Genomic DNA, 17,607 nt, shown 5'->3' on the forward strand with positions numbered 1-17,607 from the left:
TATCTGAATGGTGGAGGAAAACAATTGTGACATCACTTACGCGACTCTGGGATTTGTAGTCTTTCTAGTTACGTATTTTTCATAGTCTTATATTTCAACAGTTTTACGACAAACTGTGACTTTTTTGACATGGAAATGATTTTTTAAGATTGACAAACATCATATGTGTAATTCATGGCACAATTCAAACGGGATCGAAAGATAAGTTTTCTCTCCCCATTGACTTCAATGCATAATTTTTCCGAAATAAGGTCCCATTACCCGGAAGTAGGTGGGTGTGACTTCGCCACTCTATACGGATCTCGGGGTCTCCCTCCCTGCTCCCATGGATGTATAATAAGAACTGGATACAGCGTGGGAGGCGGGGCCTCATTCATTCCTATGAGAGTTGCTCAATCGCGCATGATGACAAAATGGCCCAACTTTTGAGAGAGCGAAACGTCACAGATTACCCGGCATGCCTGAGAAGTACCCGTATGTGCGCTCATAGCGCATGCGCAACTTTAAACATGCCCCCCAAAATGCTCGCTCACATCAAGCACGTCAATTTGCGTACACGTAACAGCACCGCGCGTTCATGACAGCATGGTAATGGGTTGTTATGATGGATTTGATATTAACGACGAGGCGGCAGTTAGCAGCTAGCGGCTAGCTAGTAATTATGCTAATTTACACATCAGTCGTTATGTACTTTTATATTACGCTGATGTAACAGGATCTAGTGATATCCAAGCAACAGAGCTTAATTTAGCATGAAACTTGTGTGGGTTGTAGCCTACATGAAACCACTTGGTAATATATAAAAATATATGTATTTTGAGTTATGATCAATTGTGATTTAAATCTTTATCTAAAAAGTAAAGCTGATGATGGATTACTGTGGTGGAGTTAAAATAACAATAGCCTATTTCTCTTTGAAATGTGATGGAGTGAAAGGATAGTAACTGTGATTATTCATGTTAAGTACCCAACAAGTAACTACAACGTATAATACTTGAAGGAAAGGTGTAAAATGTTTCCATAAATACCAATATCACACAGTACAACACCCCTTGTTGTTAAATACCAACCATGTGTATATATATATATATATATGCCGCTAAAACTGTGTAATATACCTGGCTGCTAAATCCTCCAAACTGTTACAGGATGTGTATTTTGTAAAATGTGTAACTGTTTTTATTATAATTTCTTGTTTTTAATCTTTAATACTTTTTGTATGCATACTTTAAGTAACATTAGGCTGTCTTTGGCTCTTTTCTGCTGTAATAATGTAAATGTATTCTGATTCTGAACTAATTGATATGTTTTTGTCACAGTTTGTTTCCCTATATTGCGACACTTGTTTTGTTTAAGATTATTTCTCCTTTTTTTACAGACATCCCCAACCATAGTGGAATGCTGTTGTAAAGGATTGCATTGATCCGTGCATCAATACCTTCACCCAGCTTTGAGGCCTCCAATGAATGAAATCATCTTGTGGCTGGGAAAAATGTGAAAAAATAAATCTCACAAAGAGTGACTTTCTGGTGTAATCATTATAATATCAAAGACAAGCACTTTTAGTAACAATATATAAAATCATTCAGCAGCAGAGGTTGGGGTGGAAACAGCATTTCTAACTAAGATGATTACAATATTACAAGTTAAACATCAAGATGAACATACTATTATTAATTTAAAAAGTACATGGGAAACTTAAATATCCTGCAATATACCATTAGCAGAATAGGAACAAATGTGCCAAAACATTTCTAACATTAACATAAACTGAGGGCTTTCTTCCTGAGCCGCTGGGAGTAAAGCTCCTCCATGGGTGGCAGCTCCGTCCTGGTGATGTTCTGTGCAGTTTTCACCACCCTCTGTAAAGCCTTACGATTAAGGGCGGTGCAGCTGCCGTACCAGGCCGTGATGCAGCCGTGTCCGTGATGGACACAGAGGAACCTGAAGCTGCTGACTCTCCACCGTAGTCCCATTGATGGCGATGGGGGCGTGTCCCTCTCCCTGCTGCTTCCTGTAGTCCACAATCAGCTCCTTGGTTTTGCTGACGTTGAGATGGAGGTTGTTATCCTGGCACCAAGATGTCAGGTTTTCGACCTCCTCTCTGTACGCCGTCTCTTCGCCGTCTGTGATCTGGCCGATGACGGTCGTGTCGTCAGCACGTAGGCCCGTACCAGTGTCTTGAAGTGGCTGCGCTTCCTCCTGGGCCACATCCAAAATTGAGAAGAAAGAGAACAGACACACCACAGCTGGGTGAGGCTGGTGAGGCTGGGGAAGATGAGTAAAACAACTCAAGAGTAAGAGTGGGTAACTCAAGAGTAAGACTGGGTATGTATACATTCACTCCGCAGCTGCTTATAATCAGCTCATCACAGGCGTTCTCTTTAACCTATTACATTCACCTCATTCTCCAGCAGCCAAACACCGAGCTGCAGCCAAACTTTAAAATGGTTCTCCTCTCTCCTGCAGTCAGCTGTGATTTCAGGTGTTCATGCTGCCGCCCGCCTCCTCCCCATCCACCTCCTCCCCATCCACCTCTTCTCCACCCACCTCCGTTCATCATATCCAGAGCCAGGAGAGCTAATCCAAAGACCTCATCACACCTCCTCTTCATCCCATCTCCTCATCAAATCCAGATCTTCATCATCATCACCAGTGTCTAGACCCCGGGGAGGTTCCCTATGCTCACGGCTGCATTTCCCCCTTTAGATATAAGATTTCAGGATCGGGGTCTAATCGCCAAAGACTTAACATTTATCATATGACATGTGTCAATAAATGTTCTTTAAACAAAATGAAGTCTCTCCTGATTTAACTGTCTGGACCCCATCCTCAACTTTTTTTCAAACCACAACATGCCTTCAGAGGGCTTTCCTGTTGATCATAATTGGTGGATCTTTTAATCTAATAATTGCAATCAATATTATATATATTACCTTTTAATCTATATAAATTGTATTTACATTTGTTGTCACTATTTTTTCCACCTAGTTCTACAATGCCAGCCATAAGAGGTATACATTTCTTATTTTTGTGAATTTCTATATAAAATGCTGATTTTCTACCTGAAAATGCTTATGTATTTTTAATTACATTTTCGTAGAGCTTTGACTTTTTCAGCTGAATAAATATTATAACTAGATGGTTTTGTTCAGCATTGCCAGCTTCACTTTTGAGCTTTATGTTGTGCCCAGCATTCTCCTGTGCTCTGAAATCAAAATGTGGATAAGCATAACACAACACTAAAATAAACACTACAATACAACTTGTTATTTGACACACACAAGGTTGTTCATTTGTGTGTATAAATATAAAACACAGGCTATATACATATATATATATATATATATATATATATATATATATATATATATATATATATATATATATATATATATATATATATACATATACAAGTATAATTAATACAACTGTTAATTTGATTAGAGCTTTGACACATATATCTTTATTTATATATGTATAAGTATGACGACTTCCTCGGGCGATATCATGGTATAGCTAATTAATCTGGGTCAAAACGTGTTGTGCCCACATGCAAAGGTTGTAAACTCTGGTTTATCCCTGCGTGGTATTATAGTAATAGCAAACAGCAACGTTCAACTCCTTTAATGGTATATTGCAAGTGCAATAAGAAGCTACAGGGACGTTAATCTACGTCGGTAATATTAACTTTATTTAATACAAGATTTACGGTACAAGATTTAATCATACAGCCCATGTAGTATAATATTTTACAAATGATGAATTACAGCAAACATGTGCAATATATCCGTTATTACAGCTCCGTGGGCTGGCAGTAAGGCGATATGGGTCCGTTCTTATTGTGCATCCATGGGTCAAGATAAACGCATGTAGTGCTGAACACGTAACATGAACGTGCCGGGCGGCGCGGTCCCGTGGGTTAGATGCGCGTTCATAATGCAGAGGGAAATAACTCTCAGAATAACGTTATTAGCACATTTTTACAACTTGAGGAACGAATGTTTTTAATAAGGGCTATACAAGTGTTCATACTGGGTAGTTTATTTAGTTTAAAAAAAATTATCCAACGAGTTACAGACCACTCTTTCCCCATGTAAGTCAATGGGAAAAAGTGTTTCCGGGCCTGGCAACCAAAAGGAAGTGTAGTACCGCCGTTTGGCCAGCACGAATATTTTCATCAGAGTCCGGCGCACTTCCTGGGGGCTTGCCTGCTCCCTGTGCGCAGATGCGACGCGTCATATGACGTCACATGTTTGGCATGTCTCGATTGAATATGCTTTATTTAAAACTAAAACAAGGACAATAAACAAGCCAGTCTTCACAACGGCCGGTGTCAAAATACTTTGAGCCGCCCTATAGCCAAAGCCCGAGATACTGTTTACTATAAATTGACGGGGAAGGGGGTAGCAATAAAGATAACACCATTAAACAGTTACACAACATAACAGACATAATATCGATAGCAGCGTCCCTAGCAACCACCTTGGTAACAATGAAAACGTTGTATTTACACAATTTCCTGAAGTATTCTTCGTAATAACTAGCAAACTAAAGATCATGTACATCCACTGCACACATAATCTGAAATAACAACTCATATTTCTCGCATCAAATGACATCAAAACGCATTTTAATGGCCAAACTAACCTTAAAATAGGCATTTTCTAACGAGAATAAAACGAAGGTCGGCCATGTTTTTTTATTTCTGCGGAGAGAAAGTTGAAGATCACGTGACATAGACGCCAGCCATTGGAAATGAATGGTGAAAAAAAACGTAGGGATCCTACAATTTCAGAGGCGTTTTTGTAGAAATACTACGTCCCAAGTTGTGGACCAACGTAGTTATTACACGTTTAGATGTGAGACTGGGTTGGGGAAACATGTGACAAGGCAAAACATAGCTTCACCTTGGAAACCTACCAGAATGCAGAAATAGTTGTTTCGATTAGGCTAAATAATATACTGTTGCACTTTGTCCTCTGTTCTAGTTTGTGAGGCCTTCATCATCCCTATAATTCCAGACACAATTGAATTTTGATAAAGAAATGTCACTAGTTTAGGAGCTTAGCGGTCTCTAGATAATGTGCAGCATTACCATCAGCTCCACAGAGCCGCGATCTGGGTCACAGCACCCATATCATGAGCTGCATTCATTTGAGGTTTAAGAATTCCTCTCAGTGATAGTCACCATACAGTATGCCTATGTTATGTCTCTGCCTCTGTTCTGGTAAAAAATAAGATCTGCAGTAAGACAGAGGACATCGGCTTGGTGGACTTCCATATAATTTACTGTGTTGTTACAAGTTGAGGTTTTCATAAATGTGTTTCTCCACTTGCTCAGATAACATGCTAATATTCTGGGATGCTTTCCAGTATTAGTAAACTTACAATGAGCAAAACAATCTGGTCTGAACATATGATAATTTAAAATATGGCCTTGTAGTGATCACTGATTCATACACTGGGGTTACATAATTCAATCCGGGAACTACAGGTTGGGGGTATTGTTTCCGCCCGGACATATATGTTGACGGTACCTCCGGGGTACCTACTGTGTGTCCTCCTCTTTCACTTTCTCTTCTCTTCTCCTCTTTCCTGCAACCCGACAGCACGTCGATTTCTGCTCTCCAATAAAGAGAGATTTGCAACTCTGATACACCGCCTCCGTCTCCCTTCTCTCGGCACTACATTGGTGACCCTGACATAAGTCTCGCGAAGGATCCGAGACTGACTCGAACACGGCAAGAAGCGCAGCTTCTCTCGAAATGCCGGAGATTCTTGGAGACGTCCGTGGCTGCCTCGTGCGCTCGGACTGAGGCTCGGTGCGCCCCACGGAATGGCTGGGAACGTCGCTCACCATTCCCGCTTCGTCTCGGCACTGGAGGGCAGCAAGCCTTCCTGCTACGAGGAGACGATGCACGACCTGCTAGGTATGGAGGAACCCGACTTCTACCTCGTGGGGCTGTTTCTTCGGGACATGCGGCTGCATGTCCAGGCTGCGCTAGCTAACACGGCTAGTGTTGAGCCCCACGCTTTGGCCGAAGAAGCTTGCCGGTTCTTCCTGGCCGCCCGGCGATTTACCCCAATGGTGCTTGCCACTGCAAGCTGCAGCACCTTCCCTGGTAAGGGCACGCCGCCTAGCAGGGGCTCCGGGGACGACGACGACAGCGACTACCGGCCGTCGAGACCGGCTGGCCTCGACGGCTAACGACAGCTAGCCACGACAGCTAACGGCTAGCTGCTACCAGCGGCTAGCGACGACTGCTAGCAACGGCTGACGATGTCTAGCAGCTACCGGCGGCTATCGACATCCGACTGTTTTTTTTTTTGTTTTTGTTTTTTGTGGTGCCGGAGAGGAGGTTCGATCATGTCTGGTCGGCCTCGCGTGGATCCTCTCGCTATTTCGCCCACCTGTTTTTGTTCGTGGACGGGACGACCATTTTTGAGCTTTTTCTGGTGTCTGAGAGGAGGTTCGACCATGTCTGGTCGGCCTCGTGTGGACCCTCTCGCTGTTTTCACCACCTCGACGGCGGCTTCGGACGTCACACAGTGGGCGCTTCTGGACCCCGTCTCGCCTCTTCCCTCGCCTCGGCGGTTCCGGACGTCGCCCATGCCTTCATCGGCCCGTGGGTGGCGCGCTTCGGGACCCTGCCTGGCATCGCCTCTTCCCTCGCCTCGGCGGTTCCGGACGTCGCCCATGCCTTCATCGGCCTGTGGGTGGCGCGCTTCGGGACCCTGCCTGGCCTCGCCTCTTCCCTCGCCTCGGCGGTTCCGGACGTCGCCCATGCCTTCATCGGCCCGTGGGTGGTGCGCTTCGGGGCCCTGCCTGGCCTCACCTCTAACCGCGGCTCACGGTTCGCCTCGACGGCGCCCCGTCTGGCCTCTCCCCTGTCCACGGCTCCTTCCTCCCGGGGACACGGCTCCTTCCTCCCGAGGACTTCGTGCCCGCCGCCGCTGTGCCTTCGCCTGCGGCCGGGCAGTGCTCCTCCCTGCTGGGGACCACCGGGTTTTTTTTTTTTTTTTTTTTTTTTTTTTTTTTTTTTTCACGCCCGTCCCCTGGTCTCGACACAGCGACCCTGCTTTCTGCGGCCCCCTGACGACGGCCCGTTCCGGCCCGCCGCCCGCCCTCCGGTGGGGATGCCCTCGCCTTCGTTGGGGCCCCTACCCTCTCCTGCGGCCCCCTTCCGACGGCCCGTTCCATGGCCCGCCCTCCTCGGCCCCTGTGGTGCTTCCTCCCGACGCGAGGATTGTGTCCATGGTTGAATTCTGGGGGGGCTTGTGTAGTGATCACTGATTCATACACTGGGGTTACATAATTCAATCCGGGAACTACAGGTTGGGGGTATTGTTTCCGCCCGGACATATATGTTGACGGTACCTCCGGGGTACCTACTGTGTGTCCTCCTCTTTCACTTTCTCTTCTCTTCTCCTCTTTCCTGCAACCCGACAGCACGTCGATTTCTGCTCTCCAATAAAGAGAGATTTGCAACTCTGATACACCGCCTCCGTCTCCCTTCTCTCGGCACTACAGCCTTAAATTTGAAAACATTAGGATTTGGAATTAGAAATTTCACATCCACAAATGTCGCTTCCTCAAAATGTCTACAGTATTTATTGATTAAAGATTCAAAGATGTATTGTCATGTCATATGCATAACTACGGTGTAACTACTGAAAAACGTAGGTAACAGGTTCCTTAACAGTGCAACTGTGTAATTTCAAGACATACTATTGGATTTCTTAATGACATGGAACTATACCAAAAAAAAGTCAAACAATTATACCAATTTCCCAATAATAAACTTAATTCTGGATTGACCACTTTGTTTTTGTTTTTTTTACCTAAGTTTTCTGTTCATAATGCCCTCAGTTAGAATTCATTTAAAGGGGACCTATCATGCAAAATGCACTTTTGTACGTCTTTTATACATGAATATGTGTCCCCGGTGTTTCAGGGAACTCACCAAGTGTCAGAAAACACAACCCTCTCTCTTTTCCTCCATACCCAAATCTCTAAAAACGGGGCTGCAACGGATCTGATACAGACTGATCAAGATTTGAACATTTCTCTGACGTCAGGACGGAGGAGCTGACCTATCAGGGGAATGAGAGGTTGCCGTGGCATGGTAACAACATGGTAACACGACGCTCGTAACTCGGCCCCCTCCTTTGCAGGGGGGCGTGGTCAGCTGCAGCGCATGCAAAGACGGTGGAGGAGTGCAAAATAGAGCGAAATGAGGCATGACTAAAATGCATGATCTGTTTGGTATTTTGAAAAATAAAACGTATAAATATACCTTATATAGGTATGGCCCTACAATATATTATTCAAATATAGCATGATAGGTCCACTTTAATGAACACTGATGTGGATTGCCTTTTTTATGTTTTTCATAAATTGTTCAATAAAGTTGGAAAAACAAAAAACAACATGCAAATATGACTGAAGACTAATGGGTATATGGATGGAGATACTTGTACTTTACTTGATTATTTAAATATTTAGCTACTTTGTAGGCTACTCCTCTACAGTTCAGAGGTAAATGGTGTACTTTTACTCCATTACATGTATTTAATACCTTTAGTTACTTTACAGATCTGGATTAATGATGTGAAATATAGTCAACTCTTAAATCAGACTTTAGTTCCACCTGGAGTAAATTCACAAAATTGTAAATGCCCCCTCTGTGGGACGAATAAAGGTATTCTGATTCAGAGTCTCCCAAGATATCTCGAGTAAGGTTGCCATGATAACGTCTGACGTCAGCCCACCAACCCTACCGCCACGCCCCCCCCCCCCCCCCCCCCCCCCCCCCCCCAACGCCCTGGCCGTGCCCTGGACTGGTTTCATTGGAGGGAAACCCCGTGGATTTCATTCAGACAGACGGGCTGAGAGAAGAAGCTGTAGCTTCGCACGACGAAATCACTGCTATCTACCAGAACTCAGGTATGAAATGAGTTTCACCCTTTTAAACGGCTCTTTTACGATTGCATTATGTATCGCTAGGTCTTCTAACGCTTCGTAAAATATAGTTATAATCGAAATGTACCGCCTTCGATTACCCGTGGGGCTGCGTTTAGCGACGACAATCACCAGACCATAGAACAATGGCTAGCTTGGCTACAGTGGGATATGTCTAATGGCTGGTTTTAAAATGGAAGAGCAGACGTGAAAGGCGGGTCGAAGGTTGAAGCGCTGATATTTTGTTGTATGGAGTACAAACGTCAAACCTGCTAACTAAAGTCACTTGTCACGTTGTGCTTACTGGTTTCGTGTGTATGTCGCCTGTTAGCTAATAACGTAAAGTATTACCAGGCATCTGTATAGGGATGCATTGTTTATAAGATATAATAACTGTTGCGTGTAAATGTGTATGTTATTCTCCAAAGATTAGTTACATTTTATGATTTTAGCGTCTGCAATACTACATATTTGGTACAACAGCACCGTGGCACGAAATGTAACGTTAGTATATCCGTTTGCTGACGTAATGTGTCAAGAATGTGTCATTAACGTTTGAAAAATAAGCAATGCGTGAGGAAGTGAGATACACTATGCCAAAGGACAGCCAGCTAAACCAAGATGCACACCTTTTTATAATGTAAAATAAGGATGGCGTCGTGCTTCAAAACCAACTAAAGAATGGGTGATTAAGTGAAAAGTAAAGTTTGAAATGGTTTAAACACGTTATGAGGTAATCAGGAAAGATACACAATTGGTTAAAACCCTAGCACATTAGTAAAATATGGCTTGTTCGGAATGCTACGTTTCAGGAAATAGTTGGTGTCATTCTGGAAACGGGTCACGAGGGCCTAACAGTAGAGTTGGGTTTTCCTTCGTCGGATGTGGTTTTTCTTTAGAAAATATTTGCATTTTGTTAAACATACATTTCATTGAAGCTCTTCTGGATTATTGTCGGCCAGATATTGTAACATTTATCACAGTAATCGTCTTTTATCCGGACTGTAGTTTCCGTGTTCTCGCATGTTGCCGCAGGTACAGGATTGGGTGTGGTGTGTATGCGTGCTTGTGGGTGTGTGTGTGTGTGTGTCTGTACAGGACAGAGAGCGGGGGGGGGGCTCGTCTGCGTCTGCCCTAGATTCTAGCTAGAGATACATAGTAATCGTAGATAGTGTATATGCACAGGAGGAAAAAGTACTCGGATCTTTTAAAAGTAAAATGACCAGAGTGTAAGAATACTCTACAAGTCCTGCAATCCAAATGTTACTCAAGTAAAAGTGTAAAAGTAGAAAAGTATTGGCATCAGAATATACTTTAAAAGTACTCAGTTATTCAGATTGGTCCATTTCAGAATAATATCTATGATATGTTTTATAATTATTGATCATTAAAGTGTTATCAAAGCTGGTAAAGGTGCAGCTAGTTTGAATGACTTTGTATACTGCAGGGTAGCTTGTGAATTTACTCCAGGTGGAGCTAAAGTCTGATTTAAGACTTGATTATATTTCACATCATTAATCCACATCTGTAAAGTAACTAAAGGGGGCGGCTGTGGCTCAGTGGATAGAGTGCTGGACTTCGAATCAGGGGGTACCAAGTTCGAGTCCCACTACAGTCAGCATGTCGTTGTGTCCCTGGGCAAGACACTTCACCCCAAATTGCTCCTGTGTACTCTGTATGTACTGAATGTATGTAAGTCGCTTTGGATAAAAGCGTCTAACAAATGACATGTAATGTAAAGGTATTAAATAAATAGTAGCAATAAAGGCAAGTTCCTCAAAACTATACTTAAGTATACAGTACTTGAATAAATGTACTTAGGTACTTTACACCCCTGTGTATATGTACTATGACTGCTAATAGTCTCTCACAGCCAAACGTACCTTAACTGTTACATGGTATATGTCTTTGCAGCATAGTCATTATTCAATTGAAATGCAAACACACTAGTTTACCCATAGGTCATGAGGGGCATGGGTAAATCTGTCATTGCTGAAACTGTACCTATACATTGGCCAAACCCCCAATGGCATTGTGTCTTTAGTAGTTTGAAAACACTTTTTGTGATTTCAAATGTTTTGTAGTAGTGTCTAAACAACATTACTAATGAATATTTGTTGAGTTGAACTTTATTTGGGCTGCACCTCGTTATATCAGGATGGATCTTGTGCAATGGAAACCATCTGATTGATTCTTTGGATTCCCGCTGGCTATTTTGGATAGGTCAAACGGATATAGGCTATTGATTTAGTAATGAGAATTATTTTGTGTTGGTGGGTGTCAAGTCAACACAAACTGCATTTACAATACATCTGCTGGTACTACGTTTTTTTTCTTCCTTTTACCAATTCATAGCACTCAACATTGCTACGTGATTTGTTCAGAGCCTTTTGTAGGTACAGGTTTTAATCCAGCTGCATCTCTACTTACTGCACCTTGTTATACGACTAACAATAAGCATTTCAAATGTATGTAGTTCAAATGTAGAGTAACTTTACACTTTGTTGTGATCAACTATAGTTTTTGCAATTCTTCCCTGTCCAATTGTAAAAATTATCACTTTTATAACCATGGAATTAATCAGTTTTTTGCTGTAGAAATACCACCTAGAGGGCAGAAAGCCCCAGAAACATAATTTGTACCATATGCCATAGCTTCAGCTAAACCAACACAGACGTTTTTTTTTACTGAGCGTTTCGACTCTTTAATTGTTCTTTATCTTAAATGCTTCAATTGTTCTTTCTCTACACATTTAGTAATCTTGTAAATAGGTACTGGTCCATATAAAAGAAAATGTGTGATCATCACTTATTTTACTTGCTTTTCTTTCTCCAGTAAGCAGTCATGGGAGATTCAAGCCGAACGGAACTTGTGCATAAGGCCAAACTGGCTGAGCAGGCTGAGCGTTATGACGACATGGCTGAGGCTATGAAGTCTGTGACGGAGAAAGGCGAGGAACTTTCGAACGAGGAGCGAAACCTGCTGTCAGTGGCATACAAGAATGTTGTGGGTGCCCGACGCTCCTCATGGAGGGTGGTTTCCAGCATTGAGCAGAAGGCTGACGGAACCGACAAAAAGAAGACCATGTCCAAAGACTACAAGGATACGATTGAGAAGGAGCTGAATAAAATCTGCGAAGAAGTGCTGGTGAGTTTTTGAACGTTTACTTCGACAACATTGCTTGCTTAAGAATTCTGTTAACGCTTGTGTCATTCAGAAATAGTTGTCAACATCACTTTTACGTAAAACGTACATAAAACCATGCAAGTCATGAAAGTGGCTAATTTCTCACATTAGGATTTACACTACTTGTCTATGGCCCTATATACAGACTGCATGTTAAAGGTTAATACATTTTGATTTAGTATTCATGCATGCAAATTAGTCGCTTTTCGGTGCCTCCCGCTTTTTTAATGCTGATTTGGGTGACTTGTGTAATTCGTGGAGAACCGAAGAGTTTCCGTTTTGGGGGGTGCCGTACACATGCCGCAGTTTTTGCGTGGCTGTGTCTTTAGTTGTAAGCCCAGTGGCGATCTGTTCTTATTAGCATCTGGTTAGCTAGCTATGCTAACGAATTTAAAGAGCTTTTTCTACAATCCGGTGGAAGAGAGCTCTCTCCTGACAGACTGAGAGGCTCAAATAACCCCAGCTCAGTGAGGTTAAGGCACACCTTGATATGATCATTATAGTTATAAAAAAATAAGAGACTAAATGAAAAACAGGTATAAAATACTATATGACAGAAACTAAAAAGTTGTTAAGAATACAGTTTAAAAAGAGAGTGATTTGTAAAATATCCATAAAGAAAAAGAAAATCTGCTTACAGTTCTGTTTCATATGGGTGTTGAGAGATGTATCCGTAGATCTCTTAATTTTGCTCTCAAAGTGCACCAGATTGATGCTTTTAAAAAAACATTTAAAAATAAATCTTCCCGGGGGAACATGCCCCCGGACCCCCCTAGAGGAGGTCAGATCCACCTCCTACTTAAATCATGTTCACATGGATAGGAAACTAAATACATTTGCATAAATCTTGTGTCCGTATCTTTCTGTTTTGGTGGTCATGCCACAACCGCACGTGCATGCAGCTAGACTGCAGAAGTATTAGTTTTTTGTTTTTGAGGATGGAACAACTTCACACACAGATATAGGGATGCTAGAGCTATACAATTGGTTTATTTTGGTTTATAAATTAGTGTCAAGACATTTATGTTATTGATTTCTGAAGCACTTGCTAAATAATAAAAATAGTTCATATTTATTTACCTCTCTTAAAAGGTCAAATTTCACTTGTTTTGCATCAGTCTTGATACAGGGTACTTATTATATGTTATATTTTGGATTCCTAAAGCTTTTAGTCTCCGATCCCATCATTCAAGGGTGGTTTTCACTATAAGTAATGGTTATTGAAAATGCCCAGTCTCTCATAGACTTGATTTCCTGTGTTTTCCATGCACAGCAGCTGAAGATAAATAATGGATTAAGCTGTTTGTGCCTTTATTGTGGTCGTACGTGAATTGCTTGTTACCCACTGAAACCATCCCTTCAATCAAGGCACTGATCGTCTCGGAAACAGATGGGTTAACAGGAATCAGGAAAATCTAAATGGACATCCTCAAATCAGACAGAAAAAGGTGGACAGGCAGCGCAGCAGCAAGCTGTCTGTGTGGACATTACATGTGTGCGCCACAGCAGTTGAGCAAGGTAGATGTCACACAAAGGTTGAGGCCCAGCCAGTGTAGCCCAGGCGTAAAAATGACAAGTTAAAATCCACAGTTCAGCCGCCAAGAGATCAAATTTGTTCTTTAAATGATGTATCAATTCATATTTGGTACACCGAAAGTATACTCTCACCGCTTGTGACAATAAGCGTGTCCCTGCCAGCTAGCAACAGGGAGGGTCTGTTGAGTGGTGCATGCTTGTGTTATAAGAGCTAACATGGGTTCTGTGATTGACCTACTTCCTCAGTGAAAATTCAACAGCCCTGCTCTCTCATCCTTCTTCACTCCTTGTATCTTCCACACATACACCCACCCTCTTTCTCCTCTTCTTCCTCCCCACTTCTCCACTCACCACCATCTTCATCCCCTACTATACTGGCCCTTTTTCCTTCCCCATGCTTTCATGATGATTTCATGCTTTCGCCATCCACGCAGAGCCTTCGGCTACAATGTTCTGTGACGTAGCTCAGGAAAGGTTAATGCCTCAAGGCTTTTAGAGGTAATCTGTTGAGAAATGATGTTTCTGAAGTGTTGGCAATAATGTTTATTTTATTGTGTTGAAGTAACAGCCAGTGCTCTAGTGGGTTAGGTGCTGTCATTCAAACAAGCCTAGTAGTAATCTGTGTATAAAGTGCCTTGATTATTAATGTGTTAACACAATTTCAACCTGTAGTTTCCAAGTAAATAAATCAATGCTGTTTCTGCTGATTTGCAAAGTCTGCCAAATATAGTGGAAACATTTTATTTAATATCCTAGAAAGTGAGTTATTTTGTAACAGTTAGATTTTTCTGTTTGTCTGCCACAGGAACTCTTGGACCAACATCTCATTCCAAAGGCCTCTGGAGCAGAGAGCAAAGTATTCTATTTGAAAATGAAAGGAGATTACTACCGCTACTTGGCTGAGGTCGCTAAAGTAGAAGGCAAACATGGTAAGTACTATGTCATTTACAAAGTAATTTATACGTGTACGTTTTCCTTTTAGGAGAGATGCATTGTAAAACCTACAAATAAAAGTAACCAGACCCAAAGGAGGTTTTTCAGGGTCCCCACAGATCCTTAATAAGTCTTAAAGGTAAGACTTTCCTGGGGAGAAAAACGTTCCAATTTCTGATTGGCTGGGCGAATTGCAAACCACGCCCCGTTGTGAAGCCGCCATTGTATTTGCTGACATTAGCATTAGCATTAGCCCGGCGCACCAACAGAGAGAGACTAACTTATGGCAACACAAAAAAAAACATGGGAGTGGTGGAGTGATGAGGATGTGTCTGCGTTCTGGCGATTTACTCGGAAGGCTTCAGTAGAAGCTGCTGGGAGTCTTCCCAGCAGCTTCTACTGAAGCCTTCCGAGTAAATCGCCAACTCCGGGGACTTCGGGTGCCAGTATACGCTGTGAAGTTGTTTGCGGCCTGCCAGTAAACCCAAAGCAGAAGAAGAAGTGACGTCAGCGGCTTCATTTGCGTAATCTTCCCTCAGGGACTTATTCCGGTGTGAACGCGATCTGCTCTTTAGTTCCATGGGGGAACTAAGTGCTGGGAACTAAGTACGGCAAAGTACTTGGTGTGAAAGCGGCTATTGTTCAATGTTCCAAAATCACATTGGTTTCTCATACAGCATCTCTTTATAGTATGTGTATTCACTCTCTGTCCTACACGGATTGTTGGAGCTCCTGCCCCCCCCCCCTCCCTGTGAGCCCAGTGTGCTCTGATTGGTCAGCTCGCCCACTCTGTTCTGATGAGTCCACCACCGTTACAGCGGAACATCAGTGTTTATGTGTTACAATGGCGTTAGCAACCAGAAAATGACACCAGTAATGAGAAACGGATGAGAATGCTGCGTGGGGTCTGGGTGCCGTGTTGGCGGGACGTTGCGGGGCTCGCTGCTCCGCCCTGTGGGGCTCGAGGAGCGGACAGTGTGAGGTGGATTACTGGTGTTGTTTCCTGGTTGCTGCGTGGGGTCTGAGCTCCGCGGAGCTCAGGCTGAGTGAGTGTGTATGTCAGGGTTCCCGCGGGGTCTTAAAAAGTCTTAAAAAGTCTTAAATTTGATAATATGAATTTAAGGCCTTAAAAAGGTCTTAAATATGGCCAAAAAAATAAGAAAGGTCTTAAATATGATTTAGAAGGTCTTAAAAATGATCGGATTTGAAAGGTACTTCTGTGTTGCGATAGCGTCTAAATGTGTTTTGGGGGAAATGTCCGGGCTGCAAAGTAACCAGTATGGTAATAGCCTTTCAGTTCCCCCCAACAATTTGTATTGAAATAAATCAACATGGAACCAGTAATCACTAACTTTGTTTCCGCCGGCCCCTTATTGGAGAACACCCAGCTAGTAACCTAGCAACCAAGCTTCAGCTAGCGGCAGACAGAAACTCATGTATCTTCGAATAAATATGGGGAAGTGTAAGTTCAACCGTTATTGGTTGGAAAACATCGAATTTAGTGCTTGGTTGAAACCAGGGGAGGGGAACGTGTTTAAAGCCCGCTGCACCTTTTGCAAAATAAATTAGCGTTTGTTTGGCTAATGTAGCGTTAGCTAGTGTAGCGTTAGCTAGTGCAGCAGCTCCCGCAACAACACATTGGGACCTCCGGGCAACGTTTGGGTCTACGTCAACCCTAAAAGCGGAGGTGCTGTAGACGCTAAATACCGTAGTTAAACACCAATCATACAACAGCAACGATGAAAGATTGTAGCCAAGGCAGCAGAGCTCTGAATATAGCTCTTGTCACTCTCTCTCTCACACACACACACACACACACACACACGCACACACACACACACACACACACACACACACACACACACACTAGGGCTGCTCGATTATGGCAAACATCATAATCACGATTATTTTGGTCAATAATTGATATCACAATTATTAAATACAATTATTAATTGACTTTGAAAACATCCATTTATTGAACTTTAAAACAAATAATAATTTGGACAGTATCTTTTTAACTGTTGATTACCCTGAACGTATAATTCAACTGAAAAAATAAATTAAATAAATGATACATTTAAATAAATAATATCAAAAATAATAAATACCAATAAACAAGATCAACAAATATTTTGGAGCGCACTTCCACACATATGATAAATAAAAATAAATTAGACTAAAATTAATTAATCAAATATGTTGTAGTGCACTGTCACAACCTAGCAAAGCAAAATAATCGATTATGTTGTTTCGTAATTGCGATTAAAATATGATTAATTGCACAGCCCACACACACACACAAGCACACAGACACACACACATACACACTTTTTGTCTAACACGCTAACACAGTTCTGTACTGTTATGCTGTTATGTTCAGTCATTGTTCTTATGTTGAACATGAATACATTTATGGGACGTATTTCTTCTTTCATAGCAATTTTCCTTCATACTTTCTTGCCGTGAAATAGGTCTTAAATTCTATTCAAAGTGGTCTTAAAAAGGTCTTAAAAAGTCTTAAATTTGAGTTGGCGAAACCTGCAGGAACCCTGGTATGTGTATGTGTGCGGATTGGTCCATTTGGACGTAGTGACGTCAACCTGACTCGGAAGAAAAAAATGGAAAAAGAAAAATCTCCAACGAGGCGTTCTGGGGCAGCATATACACTTTTCTGTGTTAGAGTTTTACTCGCTACAGGGTGTACTTTGAGGGTTTGTGACTTTGCAGACCGTTTACATGCAGACAAAGCTACATAACACACAAGGGGACGGGTAATAACCGGAAAAGCATATGATGGGACCTTTACATTTATTTTTTGATATTCAAGGTCTAAAAAGGTCTGGAATTTTAGGAGGGGAGGTATTACATTTTATCTGGGGCAGAATGAATGAGTGTGCAGGGGGAAATTGGTCTACTACCGCTTTTTTTGTTAATGCGAAGGCAGTCATGTTGGGTAATGTGCACTGAATATTTCCCGTTATTCAAAT

The 17,607-nt window shown here is 42.3% G+C and overlaps 1 protein-coding gene across 1 annotated transcript in view; it reads left to right on the forward strand.

Annotated features, from left to right (window-relative positions):
* The first annotated feature begins 8,845 nt into the window (after nt 1–8,845).
* Nucleotides 8,846–17,607, forward strand: part of LOC117497386 (14-3-3-like protein) — a 19,851-nt gene continuing 11,089 nt past the window's right edge. Inside the window, exons 1-3 of the mRNA XM_034149360.1 lie at nt 8,846–8,950; nt 11,801–12,112; nt 14,493–14,616. Coding sequence (XP_034005251.1) covers nt 11,810–12,112; nt 14,493–14,616 — 427 coding nt within the window. The 5' untranslated portion in view covers nt 8,846–8,950; nt 11,801–11,809. The remainder of the gene's footprint in view (nt 8,951–11,800; nt 12,113–14,492; nt 14,617–17,607) is intronic.

Source organism: Trematomus bernacchii, unplaced genomic scaffold (genome assembly GCF_902827165.1).
Source record: "Trematomus bernacchii unplaced genomic scaffold, fTreBer1.1, whole genome shotgun sequence".
Lineage (NCBI taxonomy): Eukaryota > Metazoa > Chordata > Actinopteri > Perciformes > Nototheniidae > Trematomus > Trematomus bernacchii.